The following is a 17,163-nucleotide window of genomic DNA, read 5'->3' as shown; positions in this document are numbered from 1 at the left end:
TAAAGCCCCTTGAATTGAATTGAAAGAGAGAGAGAAAGAAGGAGAAAGAGAGAGGCGAGAGAGAGAGATAATACACATAACCAGACCAGTTGTACCTCCCATTATCTCACATCTTCTTAAATCAATCAAATCGAAGCCAAATATTCGGGGCCTCTCGGCCGGCTATAGAGAGGAGATTGCTTTGAATATTTCACCAGCATAATGGAGGAGGTGAATACAGATGGAGGAATTCATCATACAGCATAATGGAGGAGGTGAATACAGATGGAGGAATTCATCATACAGCATAATGGAGGAGGTGAATACAGATGGAGGAATTCATCATAATGGAGGAGGTGAATACAGATGGAGGAATTCATCATAATGGAGGAGGTGAATACAGATGGAGGAATTCATCATAATGGAGGAGGTGAATACAGATGGAGGAATTCATCATACAGCATAATGGAGGAGGTGAATACAGATGGAGGAATTCATCATAATGGAGGAGGTGAATACAGATGGAGGAATTCATCATAATGGAGGAGGTGAATACAGATGGAGGAATTCATCATAATGGAGGAGGTGAATACAGATGGAGGAATTCATCATAATGGAGGAGGTGAATACAGATGGAGGAATTCATCATAATGGAGGAGGTGAATACAGATGGAGGAATTCATCATAATGGAGGATGTGAATACAGATGGAGGAATTCATCATAATGGAGGATGTGAATACAGATGGAGGAATTCATCATAATGGAGGATGTGAATACAGATGGAGGAATTCATCATAATGGAGGATGTGAATACAGATGGAGGAATTCATCATAATGGAGGAGGTGAATACAGATGGAGGAATTCATCATAATGGAGGATGTGACCTAATGGATCTCTAGTGGATCCCAAGAGATCTACAGCCATTTTCCTTTCACTGAAACTCTGTAGAGGCACACACACACACGCACGCACGCACACACACACACACACACACACACACACACACACACGTAAACACATAGAGGAAACACACACAGCGTATCTTTTCACAAAGGTCTGTTTTTAGAAAGGATGTAAACAGACTAATTAAAGATCAGCATCTCGCAAGAGATAACAGCTGTGTGTGTGTGTGTGTGTGTGTGTGTGTGTGTGTCTGTCTGTGTGTCTGTGTGTCTGTGTGTGTGTGTGTGTGTGTGTGTGTGTGTGTGTGTGTCTGTCTGTGTGTGTGTGTGTGTGTGTGTGTGTGTGTTGTGTGCTGTGTGTGTGTGTGTGTGTGTGTGTGTGTTACCTTCTCAGTTATTTAACTTTGAACATTAGCTGTTATTTCCGTCTCTCCATTGTTAGCTATTTAAAACTAGTTTACTGGTTTATCTTACTGTAATACAGCGGGCTGAAGGAGACATCTGTATTTAAAACTAGTTTACTGGTTTATCTTACTGTAATACAGCGGGCTGAAGGAGACATCTGTATTTAAAACTAGTTTACTGGTTTATCTTACTGTAATACAGCGGGCCGAAGGAGACATCTGTATTTAAAAATAGTTTACTGGTTTATCTTACTGTAATACAGCGGGCCGAAGGAGACATCTGTATTTAAAACTAGTTTACTGGTTTATCTTACTGTAATACAGCGGGCCGAAGGAGACATCTGTATTTAAAACTAGTTTACTGGTTTATCTTACTGTAATACAGCGGGCCGAAGGAGACATCTGTATTTAAAACTAGTTTACTGGTTTATCTTACTGTAATACAGCGGGCCGAAGGAGACATCTGTATTTAAAACTAGTTTACTGGTTTATCTTACTGTAATACAGCGGGCCGAAGGAGACATCTGTATTTAAAACTAGTTTACTGGTTTATCTTACTGTAATACAGCGGGCCGAAGGAGACATCTGTATTTAAAACTAGTTTACTGGTTTATCTTACTGTAATACAGCGGGCCGAAGGAGACATCTGTATTTAAAACTAGTTTACTGGTTTATCTTACTGTAATACAGCGGGCCGAAGGAGACATCTGTATTTAAAACTAGTTTACTGGTTTATCTTACTGTAATACAGCGGGCTGAAGGAGACATCTGTATTTAAAACTAGTTTACTGGTTTATCTTACTGTATCGTACTGGGCTCCTGAGTGGTGCAGTGGTCTAAGACACTGCATCTCAGTGTAAGAGGTGTCACTGCAGTCCCTGGTTTGAATCCAGGCTGCATCACATTCGGCCGTGATTGGGAGTCGAATAGGGTGGCGCACAATTGGCCCAGTGCGTCCGGATTGGGTTCGGGGTAGGCTGTCATTGTAAATAAGAATTTGTTCTCAACTGACTTGCCAAGTTAAATTAAGATAAAAAAATATAGTGGGCTGAAGGAGATCTGTATTTAAAAGTAGTTTACTGGTTTATCTTACTGATCGTCTCTTCAATGCTACCTGTGCTCACACACACTCTGTTCTTATGCCACGTCATAAACCAGGTTGATTTGTGATTCTGTTCAGGCTTTGATAATCCCTGTCATCTGTCTCAACATACTGATGGTGTTGTAACCAGCCAATAGCTGGAATCCTGCACCAAATCAATACACAGCCATCGTTTGCGTTCAAGATCCTAAACTACAGAGAACACTATTGATTTCTTCTTTTCCTTGTTTACATTCTGTTCTGTTTCAGGTGAAGCTGTTTTATTGCCAGTTCATTTCCAGAGGCAGAAGGACAGGTGGTCTCTGTTATTGGAAGTTACAGTACTTGCAACCCTCATTCATACACCAACATGGACTAAATCTTAGTCCATGTTACCTTCATAACAGCATCATAACACATTCATAACCCATTCATACTGCATTCATAAGCAGTACATAAGTATTTCATCTTAAAACCTTGTCTTGAACCAGTAAATTAGGAAATTGATTTATCTGTGTGATACAGTGATGATGTCATATCCTGCTTAATCAAGACCAGTAGGTGTGCTGTTGACATGATCATAGAGACACAATCAAACAGTATGGACAGCTGCCAAGATATCATGTGGGAGCAGTCATATGTTTTATATATATATATATGAAGTAAAAGCAGCCAAGAAGTGCTCAGCATATATGGGAACTCCTTCAAGACAGTTGGAAAATAATTCCAGGTGAAGCTGGTTGAGAGAATGCCAAGAGTGTGCAAAGCTGTCATCAAGGCAACGGGTGGCTCCTTTGTAGAATCTCAAATATAAAATATATTTTCATTTCTTTAACACTTTTTTGGTTACTACATGATTCCATATGTGTTATTTCATAGTTTTGATGTGTTCACTAAAAACAACAACGCTGGAATGAGTAGGTGTGTCCAAACTTTTGACTGGTTCTGTGTGTAGTGTATCTGTCCAGCTGTTTGAAGACTTACATTCCACCTGTAACTCAAAGCCTAGAGGACCAGCATGGTTATGAAACGGATGATGGTCCATTGACTGTAATGATAACGTAAAAACAGGGTTTAATATTGACTCACCCAGACTGGAGGAGTTGTGGTGATCTCCTCCGTTCTCTCCGTCTGTCCCGTGGTGATGATGATGCTGCTGCTGGTTACTATGGTAACCCCCCATCACCTCCAACTTGATCTTTTTGGTCTTCATGGCCTCAGCAAGAGCAGCCGCTGTCAGACCTGAGAGAGAGAGAGAGGAGAGAGACAGAGACAGAGAGTGTGAAATAGAGAGAGAGGAGAGAGACAGAGACAGAGAGAGGAGAGAGACAGACAGAGAGAGAGAGTGGAGAGAGACAGAGACAGAGAGAGAGAGAGAGACAGAGAGGAGAGAGAGACAGAGAGAGAGAGAGAGAGGAGACGGAGACAGAGAGAGAGAGAGGAGAGAGAGAGAGAGAGAGAGAGAGAGAGAGGGGAGAGAGACAGAGAGAGATGGAGCGAGAGAGAGAGATGGAGAGGGTGTGAAATAGAGAGGAGAGAGGAGGGAGAGATTGAGAGAGGAGAGAGACAGAGAGTGTGAAATAGAGAGAGAGAGAGAGAAAAGAGAAAGGTGATGGGTACAAAGAAAGAGAGATCAATCAAATTTAGATCAATGTCCTCTAGTCTAGTGGATTATGGGTAACAGACAGTTTTCATAAGAAGGATGCTAGAGATCCATCTACTGTGAGCTCCAAAAGTATTGGGAAAATGTGTTGTTGTTATGGCTCTGTACACCAGCACTTTGGATTTGAAATGATACAATGACTATGAGGTTAACCTTTTACTGCAGTGGGCTAAACCAGGGTCACAGAGTGATTCTTGGTAGTCTTAAACAAATCTACTTTGTAACAAAAGTATCCACCTCACACACATGGTTATGGGTTTAACATAAGAAGACACCTGTATCATGTCAGATATACAGTTGAAATGTATTACATTTTGAGTTTTCATCCCAATATTATAATTTATATACATCACAGAAGACTGAAATTTAACAAAACTGTTTGACATAGAAACAGTGGATTTTCAACATTTACATTTATTTTATTTTATTAGTTATAAAATGATGAAAATGATGAATAACATTCCACCCATGAGGCCACCAGGTCATTTGACTGCAGGAAAGGGCTACAGTGCAGACCGTCAGCTTTCATTTGAGGGTATTTTCATCCATATCAGGTCAACTGTTTAGAAATTACACCACTTGTTATACATAGTCCTCCATTTTAAAGGACCAAAAGTATTGGGACAAATTCACTTCTATGTATCTGGTCCCATATGCATAGCATGCAATGACTACATCAAGCTAGTGACTCTACACACTTGTTGGATATATTTGCTGTTTGTCGCCATAGTGACTCAGTACACCACTGGACCATCAGTCTTCAACACATCTATCTCCATAGTGACTCAGTACACCACTGGACTACCAGTCTTCAACACATCTATCTCCATAGTGACTCAGTACACCACTGGACTATCAGTCTTCAACACATCTATCACCATAGTGACTCAGTACACCACTGGACTACCAGTCTTCAACACATCTATCTCCATAGTGACTCAGTACACCACTGGACTACCAGTCTTCAACACATCTATCTCCATAGTGACTCAGTACACCACTGGACCATCAGTCTTCAACACATCTATCTCCATAGTGACTCAGTACACCACTGGACTATCAGTCTTCAACACATCTATCACCATAGTGACTCAGTACACCACTGGACTACCAGTCTTCAACACATCTATCTCCATAGTGACTCAGTACACCACTGGACTACCAGTCTTCAACACATCTATCTCCATAGTGACTCAGTACACCACTGGACTATCAGTCTTCAACACATCTATCACCATAGTGACTCAGTACACCACTGGACTACCAGTCTTCAACACATCTATCTCCATAGTGACTCAGTACACCACTGGACTATCAGTCTTCAACACATCTATCACCATAGTGACTCAGTACACCACTGGACTATCAGTCTTCAACACATCTATCACCATAGTGACTCAGTACACCACTGGACTACCAGTCTTCAACACATCTATCTCCATAGTGACTCAGTACACCACTGGACCATCAGTCTTCAACACATCTATCTCCATAGTGACTCAGTACACCACTGGACTATCAGTCTTCAACACATCTATCTCCATAGTGACTCAGTACACCACTGGACCATCAGTCTTCAACACATCTATCTCCATAGTGACTCAGTACACCACTGGACTACCAGTCTTCAACACATCTATCACCATAGTGACTCAGTACACCACTGGACTACCAGTCTTCAACACATCTATCACCATAGTGACTCAGTACACCACTGGACTATCAGTCTTCAACACATCTATCTCCATAGTGACTCAGTACACCACTGGACTATCAGTCTTCAACACATCTATCACCATAGTGACTCAGTACACCACTGGACTATCAGTCTTCAACACATCTATCACCATAGTGACTCAGTACACCACTGGACTATCAGTCTTCAACACATCTATCTCCATAGTGACTCAGTACACCACTGGACTATCAGTCTTCAACACATCTATCTCCATAGTGACTCAGTACACCACTGGACTACCAGTCTTCAACACATCTATCTCCATAGTGACTCAGTACACCACTGGACTACCAGTCTTCAACACATCTATCTCCATAGTGACTCAGTACACCACTGGACTATCAGTCTTCAACACATCTATCTCCATAGTGACTCAGTACACCACTGGACTACCAGTCTTCAACACATCTATCTCCATAGTGACTCAGTACACCACTGGACCATCAGTCTTCAACACATCTATCTCCATAGTGACTCAGTACACCACTGGACTACCAGTCTTCAACACATCTATCTCCATAGTGACTCAGTACACCACTGGACCATCAGTCTTCAACACATCTATCTCCATAGTGACTCAGTACACCACTGGACTACCAGTCTTCAACACATCTATCTCCATAGTGACTCAGTACACCACTGGACTATCAGTCTTCAACACATCTATCTCCATAGTGACTCAGTACACCACTGGACTATCAGTCTTCAACACATCTATCTCCATAGTGAATCAGTACACCACTGGACTATCAGTCTTCAACACATCTATCACCATAGTGACTCAGTACACCACTGGACTACCAGTCTTCAACACATCTATCTCCATAGTGACTCAGTACACCACTGGACTATCAGTCTTCAACACATCTATCTCCATAGTGACTCAGTACACCACTGGACTACCAGTCTTCAACACATCTATCTCCATAGTGACTCAGTACACCACTGGACTACCAGTCTTCAACACATCTATCTCCATAGTGACTCAGTACACCACTGGACTATCAGTCTTCAACACATCTATCTCCATAGTGACTCAGTACACCACTGGACCACCAGTCTTCAACACATCTATCTCCATAGTGACTCAGTACACCACTGGACCATCAGTCTTCAACACATCTATCTCCATAGTGACTCAGTACACCACTGGACCATCAGTCTTCAACACATCTATCTCCATAGTGACTCAGTACACCACTGGACTACCAGTCTTCAACACATCTATCTCCATAGTGACTCAGTACACCACTGGACTATCAGTCTTCAACACATCTATCTCCATAGTGACTCAGTACACCACTGGACTATCAGTCTTCAACACATCTATCTCCATAGTGAATCAGTACACCACTGGACTATCAGTCTTCAACACATCTATCACCATAGTGACTCAGTACACCACTGGACTACCAGTCTTCAACACATCTATCTCCATAGTGACTCAGTACACCACTGGACTATCAGTCTTCAACACATCTATCTCCATAGTGACTCAGTACACCACTGGACCATCAGTCTTCAACACATCTATCTCCATAGTGACTCAGTACACCACTGGACTACCAGTCTTCAACACATCTATCACCATAGTGACTCAGTACACCACTGGACTACCAGTCTTCAACACATCTATCACCATAGTGACTCAGTACACCACTGGACTATCAGTCTTCAACACATCTATCTCCATAGTGACTCAGTACACCACTGGACTATCAGTCTTCAACACATCTATCACCATAGTGACTCAGTACACCACTGGACTATCAGTCTTCAACACATCTATCACCATAGTGACTCAGTACACCACTGGACTATCAGTCTTCAACACATCTATCTCCATAGTGACTCAGTACACCACTGGACTATCAGTCTTCAACACATCTATCTCCATAGTGACTCAGTACACCACTGGACTACCAGTCTTCAACACATCTATCTCCATAGTGACTCAGTACACCACTGGACTACCAGTCTTCAACACATCTATCTCCATAGTGACTCAGTACACCACTGGACTATCAGTCTTCAACACATCTATCTCCATAGTGACTCAGTACACCACTGGACTACCAGTCTTCAACACATCTATCTCCATAGTGACTCAGTACACCACTGGACCATCAGTCTTCAACACATCTATCTCCATAGTGACTCAGTACACCACTGGACTACCAGTCTTCAACACATCTATCTCCATAGTGACTCAGTACACCACTGGACCATCAGTCTTCAACACATCTATCTCCATAGTGACTCAGTACACCACTGGACTACCAGTCTTCAACACATCTATCTCCATAGTGACTCAGTACACCACTGGACTATCAGTCTTCAACACATCTATCTCCATAGTGACTCAGTACACCACTGGACTATCAGTCTTCAACACATCTATCTCCATAGTGAATCAGTACACCACTGGACTATCAGTCTTCAACACATCTATCACCATAGTGACTCAGTACACCACTGGACTACCAGTCTTCAACACATCTATCTCCATAGTGACTCAGTACACCACTGGACTATCAGTCTTCAACACATCTATCTCCATAGTGACTCAGTACACCACTGGACTACCAGTCTTCAACACATCTATCTCCATAGTGACTCAGTACACCACTGGACTACCAGTCTTCAACACATCTATCTCCATAGTGACTCAGTACACCACTGGACTATCAGTCTTCAACACATCTATCTCCATAGTGACTCAGTACACCACTGGACTACCAGTCTTCAACACATCTATCTCCATAGTGACTCAGTACACCACTGGACCATCAGTCTTCAACACATCTATCTCCATAGTGACTCAGTACACCACTGGACCATCAGTCTTCAACACATCTATCTCCATAGTGACTCAGTACACCACTGGACTACCAGTCTTCAACACATCTATCTCCATAGTGACTCAGTACACCACTGGACTATCAGTCTTCAACACATCTATCTCCATAGTGACTCAGTACACCACTGGACTATCAGTCTTCAACACATCTATCTCCATAGTGAATCAGTACACCACTGGACTATCAGTCTTCAACACATCTATCACCATAGTGACTCAGTACACCACTGGACTACCAGTCTTCAACACATCTATCTCCATAGTGACTCAGTACACCACTGGACTATCAGTCTTCAACACATCTATCTCCATAGTGACTCAGTACACCACTGGACCATCAGTCTTCAACACATGATCTAATAATGGAACCTGCCAGCCCTTAAAGCAGCAGTAACATCCTACTCTGTCTCTCCTCCAAGTGAAGTCATTTTAAATGGACAGTAATATGGATGATAAAGTCTCTATTTGTCATTAAAATCACTGAGCTAGTTAAGGACAACTCCGCTGTGAAATGAACTGAGCCTGGCCATTAAAAACATATCCTACTCTTTCCCCCCTCTGTTCCCGCCTCTGTTCCCGCCTCTGTTCCCGCCTCTGTTCCCGCCTCTGTTCCCGCCTCTGGTCCCGCCTCTGGTCCCGCCTCTGTTCCTGCCTCTGTTCCTGCCTCAGTTCCTCAGTTCTCTTTAATAAATGTCAAGATCACAGTGTGAAAGAAGCCGTCACCCCAGCGAGGCTAGAGAGGATGATATCAAAGGTTTCCTTCAGGTTTACACTTGGCTAAACAAAACGCCATTCTGTTCTGCCTCTCTCTCTGTCTTCCACTCCCTCTCTCCCTCCCTCTCTCCCTCCCTCTCTTTCAGTCTCCTGTGGCCTTTCAATTCTAATCTCCTCCGCTGACATTGATGTTGTGACCTCTCCTCCAGTTAAAAGGGCTCAGAGACTCTCTCTCAGACCCAGTGAGTATTACTTTGAGTCTGACTCTCTCCCAGAGACACCACTCTCTGAGGCTGAGGATGCTTTTGAACACAGAGAGTAAAAAGGACTTTTAGAAATGGCTTGTTTTGAGGTGGAGAATGAACAGATCGAGTTTCACAAAAGCACACAAAGAGAAGGGCAGCTTTGAAAGCTGAACGGTGAATACACACCTCCCAGAGCACAGGTAGTCTACAGGAACACTGGGAGAACATAGTCTACAGGAACACTGGGAGAACATAGTCTACAGGAACACTGGGAGAACATAGTCTACAGGAACACTGTGAGAACATAGTCTACAGGAACACTGGGAGAACATAGTCTACAGGAACACTGGGAGAACATAGTCTACAGGAACACTGGGAGAACATAGTCTACAGGAACACTGGGAGAATATAGTCTACAGGAACACTGGGAGAACATAGTCTACAGGAACACTGGGAGAACATAGTCTACAGGAACACTGAGAGAACATAGTATACAGGAACACTGAGAGAACATAGTCTACAGGAACACTGGGAGAACATAGTCTACAGGAACACTGGGAGAACATAGTCTACAGGAACACTGGGAGAACATAGTCTACAGGAACACTGGGAGAACATAGTCTACAGGAACACTGGGAGAACATAGTCTACAGGAACACTGGGAGAACATAGTCTACAGGAACACTGGGAGAACATAGTCTACAGGAACACTGGGAGAACATAGTCTACAGGATCACTGGGAGAACATAGAACATAGTCTACAGGAACACTGGGAGAACATAGTCTACAGGAACACTTTGAGAACATAGTCTACAGGAACACTGGGAGAACATAGTCTACAGGAACACTGAGAGAACATAGTCTACAGGAACACTGAGAGAACATAGTCTACAGGAACACTGGGAGAACATAGTCAACAGGAACACTGGGAGAACATAGTCTACAGGAACACTGAGAGAACATAGTCTACAGGAACACTGGGAGAACATAGTCTACAGGAACACTGGGAGAACATAGTCTACAGGAACACTGGGAGAACATAGTCTACAGGAACACTGGGAGAACATAGTCTACAGGAACACTGGGAGAACATAGTCTACAGGAACACTGGGAGAACATAGTCTACAGGAACACTGGGAGAACATAGTCTACAGGAACACTGGGAGAACATAGTCTACAGGAACACTGGGAGAACATAATCTACAGGAACACTGGGAGAACATAGTCTACAGGATCACTGGGAGAACATAGAACATAGTCTACAGGAACACTGGGAGAACATAGAACATAGTCTACAGGAACACTGGGAGAACATAGTCTACAGGAACACTTTGAGAACATAGTCTACAGGAACACTGGGAGAACATAGTCTACAGGAACACTGAGAGAACATAGTCTACAGGAACACTGGGAGAACATAGTCAACAGGAACACTGGGAGAACATAGTCTACAGGAACACTGAGAGAACATAGTCTACAGGAACACTGGGAGAACATAGTCTACAGGAACACTGGGAGAACATAGTCTACAGGAACACTGGGAGAACATAGTCTACAGGAACACTGGGAGAACATAGTCTACAGGAACACTGGGAGAACATAGTCTACAGGAACACTGGGAGAACATAGAACATAGTCTACAAGAACACTGGGAGAACATAGTCTACAGGAACACTTTGAGAACATAGTCTACAGGAACACTGGGAGAACATAGTCTACAGGAACGCTGGGAGAACATAGTCTACAGGAACGCTGGGAGAATATAGTCTACAAGAACACTGGGAGAACATAGTCTACAGGAACACTGGGAGAACATAATCTACAGGATCACTGGGAGAACATAGAACATAGTCTACAGGAACACTGGGAGAACATAGTCTACAGAAACACTGGGAGAACATAGTCTACAGGAACACTGGGAGAACATAGTCTACAGGAACACTGGGAGAACATAGTCTACAGGAACACTGGGAGGACATAGTCAACAGGAACACTGGGAGAACATAGTCTACAGGAACACTGGGAGAACATAGTATACAGGAACACTGAGAGAACATAGTCTACAGGAACACTGGGAGAACATAGTCTACAGGAACACTGGGAGAACATAGTCTACAGGAACACTGGGAGAACATAGTCTACAGGAACACTGGGAGAACATAGTCTACAGGAACACTGGGAGAACATAGTCTACAGGAACACTGGGAGAACATAGTCTACAGGAACACTGGGAGAACATAGTCTACAGGAACACTGGGAGAACATAGTCTACAGGAACACTGGGAGAACATAGTCTACAGGAACACTGGGAGAACATAGTCTACAGGAACACTGGGAGAACATAGTCTACAGGAACACTGGGAGAACATAGTCTACAGGATCACTGGGAGAACATAGAACATAGTCTACAGGAACACTGGGAGAACATAGTCTACAGGAACACTTTGAGAACATAGTCTACAGGAACACTGGGAGAACATAGTCTACAGGAACACTGAGAGAACATAGTCTACAGGAACACTGAGAGAACATAGTCTACAGGAACACTGGGAGAACATAGTCAACAGGAACACTGGGAGAACATAGTCTACAGGAACACTGAGAGAACATAGTCTACAGGAACACTGGGAGAACATAGTCTACAGGAACACTGGGAGAACATAGTCTACAGGAACACTGGGAGAACATAGTCTACAGGAACACTGGGAGAACATAGTCTACAGGAACACTGGGAGAACATAGTCTACAGGAACACTGGGAGAACATAGTCTACAGGAACACTGGGAGAACATAGTCTACAGGAACACTGGGAGAACATAATCTACAGGAACACTGGGAGAACATAGTCTACAGGAACACTGGGAGAACATAGTCTACAGGAACACTGGGAGAACATAGAACATAGTCTACAAGAACACTGGGAGAACATAGTCTACAGGAACACTTTGAGAACATAGTCTACAGGAACACTGGGAGAACATAGTCTACAGGAACACTGGGAGAACATAGTCTACAGGAACACTGGGAGAACATAGAACATAGTCTACAAGAACACTGGGAGAACATAGTCTACAGGAACACTTTGAGAACATAGTCTACAGGAACACTGGGAGAACATAGTCTACAGGAACACTGGGAGAACATAGTCAACAGGAACGCTGGGAGAACATAGTCTACAGGAACACTGGGAGAACATAGTCTACAGGAACACTGGGAGAACATAGTCTACAGGAACACTGGGAGAACATAGTCTACAGGAACACTGTGGTTGAAAATAGAAGACTAAAATAGAGGTGATGACAGAAGAACAAACACATCACACTTTAACTGACACTTCTGTGTGTGTGTGTGTGTGTGTGTGTGTGTGTGTGTGTGTGTGTGTGTGTGTGCTATGCAGATCCCTCACCAGTAGGGGGCATGATTCCAGCTGACATCAGTCCGCTGACAGAATGAGACAGAAGGTGTTGGTTCTCTGATGACGTCATACTCTGAGCCCTCTTTGGGGGGCGCCCAGGGCGCGAGCTGGAAAAACAATAAAACACATGACATCAATTATACAGAGGCTTTTATCCAGACACATTCACAGTACACTGAGCATACATTAGTTGTATGAGTATGTGATCGCTGCAGGAATTGAACCAACAACCTTGACTTTGCATCATAAAGGATGACTTTTTTGGGATGATCTCAGCCTGTAACAAGATCTCAATTACATACTCCTCCCCTCTCCTCTCTCCTCAGGTCCTCTCTCCTCTCTCCTCAGGTCCTCTCTCCTCAGGTCCTCTCTCCTCAGGTCCTCTCTCCTCAGGTCCTCTCTCCTCAGGTCCTCTCTCCTCTCTCCTCAGGTCCCCTCTCCTCTCTCCTCAGGTCCTCTCTCCTCTCTCCTCAGGTCCTCTCTCCTCTCTCCTCAGGTCACCTCTCCTCTCTCCTCAGGTCACCTCTCCTCTCTCCTCAGGTCCTCTCTCCTCAGGTCCTCTCTCCTCAGGTCACCTCTCCTCTCTCCTCAGGTCACCTCTCCTCTCTCCTCAGGTCACCTCTCCTCTCTCCTCAGGTCACCTCTCCTCTCTCCTCAGGTCACCTCTCCTCTCTCCTCAGGTCCTCTCTCCTCAGGTCCCCTCTCCTCTCTCCTCAGGTCCCCTCTCCTCTCTCCTCAGGTCCCCTCTCCTCTCTCCTCAGGTCCTCTCTCCTCTCTCCTCAGGTCCTCTCTCCTCAGGTCCCCTCTCCTCAGGTCCCCTCTCCTCAGGTCCCCTCTCCTCAGGTCCCCTCTCCTCTCTCCTCAGGTCCCCTCTCCTCTCTCCTCAGGTCCCCTCTCCTCAGGTCCCCTCTCCTCTCTCCTCAGGTCCTCTCTCCTCTCTCCTCAGGTCCCCTCTCCTCTCTCCTCAGGTCCTCTCTCCTCAGGTCCTCTCTCCTCTCTCCTCAGGTCCTCTCTCCTCAGGTCCTCTCTCCTCAGGTCCCCTCTCCTCTCTCCTCAGGTCCTCTCTCCTCAGGTCCCCTCTCCTCTCTCCTCAGGTCCTCTCTCCTCAGGTCCCCTCTCCTCTCTCCTCAGGTCCCCTCTCCTCTCTGTTATATTAGTTATATTTGAGTGTTTCAGTGAATGGTTAGTGAGGGAGGCCCTGCTCTCTCGCTTCCCCAGTTGTTTAGTTCATTTTCATTCCAATCTCCTTTGCATTAGCGTAGCCTCTCCTGTAGCCTGTCAACTATGTGTCTGTCTATCCCTGTTCTCTCCTCTCTGCACAGGCCACACAAACGCTTCACACCGCGTGGCCGTTGCCACTCTAACGTGGTGGTCCCAGCGCGCACGACCCACGTGGAGTTCCAGGTCTCCGGCAGCCTCTGGAACTGCCGATCTGCGGCCAACAAGACAGAGTTCATCTCAGCCTATGCTACCCTCCAGTCCCTCGACTTCTTGGCGCTGACGGAAACATGGATTACCACAGAAAACACTGCTACTCCTACTGCTCTCTCCTCGTCTGACCACGTGTTCTCGCATACCCCGAGAGCATCTGGTCAGCGGGGTGGTGGCACTGGAATCCTCATCTCTCCCAAGTGGACATTCTCTCTTTCTCCTTTGACCCATCTGTCTATCTCCTCATTTGAATTCCATGCTGTCACAGTCACTAGCCCATTCAAGCTTAACATCCTTATCATTTATCGCCCTCCAGGTTCCCTTGGAGAGTTCATCAATGAGCTTGACGCCTTGATAAGTTCCTTTCCTGAGGATGGCTCACCTCTCACAGTTCTGGGTGACTTTAACCACCCCACGTCTACCCTCGACTCATTCCTCTCTGCCTCCTTCTTTCCACTCCTCTCCTCTTTCGACCTCACCCTCTCACCTTCCCCCCCTACTCACAAGGCAGGCAATACGCTTGACCTCATCTTTACTAGATGCTGTTCTTCCATTAATCTCATTGCAACTCCCCTCCAAGTCTCCGACCACTACCTTGTATCCTTTTCCCTCTCGCTCTCATCCAACACTTCTCACTCTGCCCCTACTCGGATGGTATTGCGCCGTCCCAACCTTCGCTCTCTCTCTCCCGCTACTCTCTCCTCTTCCATCCTATCATCTCTTCCCTCTGCTCAAACCTTCTCCAACCGATCTCCTGATTCTGCCTCCTCAACCCTCCTCTCCTCCCTCTCTGCATCCTTTGATTTCCTCTGTCCCCTATCCTCCAGGCCGGCTCGGTCCTCCCCTCCTGCTCCGTGGCTCGACGACTCACTGCGAGCTCACAGAACAGGGCTCCGGGCAGCCGAGCGGAAATGGAGGAAAACTCGCCTCCCCTGCGGACCTGGCATCCTTTCACTCCCTCCTCTCTACATTTTCCTCTTCTGTCTCTGCTGCTAAAGCCACTTTCTACCACTCTAAACTCCAAGCATCTGCCTCTAACCCTAGGAAGCTCTTTGCTACCTTCTCCTCCCTCCTGAATCCTCCTCCCCCTCCCCCCCTCCTCCCTCTCTGCGGATGACTTCGTCAACCATTTTGAAAAGAAGGTTGACGACATCCGATCCTCGTTTGCTAAGTCAAACGACACTGCTGGTCCTGCTCACACTGCCCTACCCTGTGCTTTGACCTCTTTCTCCCCTCTCTCTCCAGATGAAATCTCGCGTCTTGTGACGGCCGGCCGCCCAACAACCTGCCCACTTGACCCTATCCCCTCCTCTCTTCTCCAGACCATTTCCGGAGACCTTCTCCCCTACCTCACCTCGCTCATCAACTCATACTTGACCGCTGGCTACGTCCCTTCCGTCTTCAAGAGAGCGAGAGTTGCACCCCTTCTGAAAAAACCTACACTCGATCCCTCCGATGTCAACAACTACAGACCAGTATCCCTTCTTTCCTTTCTCTCCAAAACTCTTGAACGTGCCGTCCTTGGCCAGCTCTCTTGCTATCTCTCTCAGAATGACCTTCTTGATCCTAGTCAGTCAGGTTTCAAGACTGGGCATTCAACTGAGACTGCTCTTCTCTGTGTCACGGAGGCTCTCCGCACTGCTAAAGCTAACTCTCTCTCCTCTGCTCTCATCCTTCTAGACCTATCTGCTGCCTTTGATACCGTGAACCATCAGATCCTCCTCTCCACCCTCTCCGAGCTGGGCATCTCCGGCGCCGCCCACGCTTGGATTGCGTCCTACCTGACAGGTCGCTCCTACCAGGTGGCGTGGCGAGAATCTGTCTCCGCACCACGTGCTCTCACCACTGGTGTCCCCCAGGGCTCTGTTCTTGGCCCACTCCTATTCTCGCTATACACTAAGTCACTTGGCTCTGTCATATCCTCACATGGTCTCTCATATCATTGCTATGCAGATGACACACAATTAATCTTCTCCTTTCCCCCTTCTGACAACCAGGTGGCGAATCGCATCTCTGCATGTCTGGCAGACATATCAGTGTGGATGACGGATCACCACCTCAAGCTGAACCTCGGCAAGACGGAGCTGCTCTTCCTCCCGGGGAAGGACTGCCCGTTCCATGATCTCGCCATCACGGTTGACAACTCCCTTGTGTCCTCCTCCCAGAGTGCTAAGAGCCTTGGCGTGACCCTGGACAACACCCTGTCGTTCTCCACCAACATCAAGGCGGTGACCCGATCCTGTAGGTTCATGCTCTACAACATTCGCAGAGTACGACCCTGCCTCACACAGGAAGCGGCGCAGGTCCTAATCCAGGCACTTGTCATCTCCCGTCTGGATTATTGCAACTCGCTGTTGGCTGGGCTCCCTGCCTGTGCCATTAAACCCCTACAACTCATCCAGAACGCCGCAGCCCGTCTGGTGTTCAACCTTCCCAAGTTCTCTCACGTCACCCCGCTCCTCCGCTCTCTCCACTGGCTTCCAGTCGAAGCTCGCATCCGCTACAAGACCATGGTGCTTGCCTACGGAGCTGTGAGGGGAACGGCACCTCCGTACCTTCAGGCTCTGATCAGGCCCTACACCCAAACAAGGGCACTCCGTTCATCCACCTCTGGCCTGCTCGCCTCCCTACCTCTGAGGAAGCACAGTTCCCGCTCAGCCCAGTCAAAACTGTTCGCTGCTCTGGCACCCCAATGGTGGAACAAGCTCCCTCACGACGCCAGGACAGCG

General features: G+C 46.1%; 1 protein-coding gene across 4 annotated transcripts in view; it reads right to left on the bottom strand.

Moving 5' to 3' along the window:
- Positions 1-17,163, bottom strand: part of LOC106574830 (dachshund homolog 1) — a 93,670-nt gene that overhangs the window by 34,029 nt on the left and 42,478 nt on the right. For all 4 annotated transcript variants that reach the window (XM_045698371.1, XM_045698374.1, XM_045698373.1 and 1 more), the window contains exons 2-3: positions 12,995-13,110; positions 3,458-3,610 (exon numbers count right to left, since the gene is read on the bottom strand). In XM_045698371.1, coding sequence (XP_045554327.1) covers positions 3,458-3,610; positions 12,995-13,110 — 269 coding nt within the window. The remainder of the gene's footprint in view (positions 1-3,457; positions 3,611-12,994; positions 13,111-17,163) is intronic.

Source organism: Salmo salar, chromosome ssa16 (assembly GCF_905237065.1).
Source record: "Salmo salar chromosome ssa16, Ssal_v3.1, whole genome shotgun sequence".
Lineage (NCBI taxonomy): Eukaryota > Metazoa > Chordata > Actinopteri > Salmoniformes > Salmonidae > Salmo > Salmo salar.
Note: the sequence above shows the minus strand (reverse complement) of the source record. Positions and strands in the feature narration are given on the sequence as shown.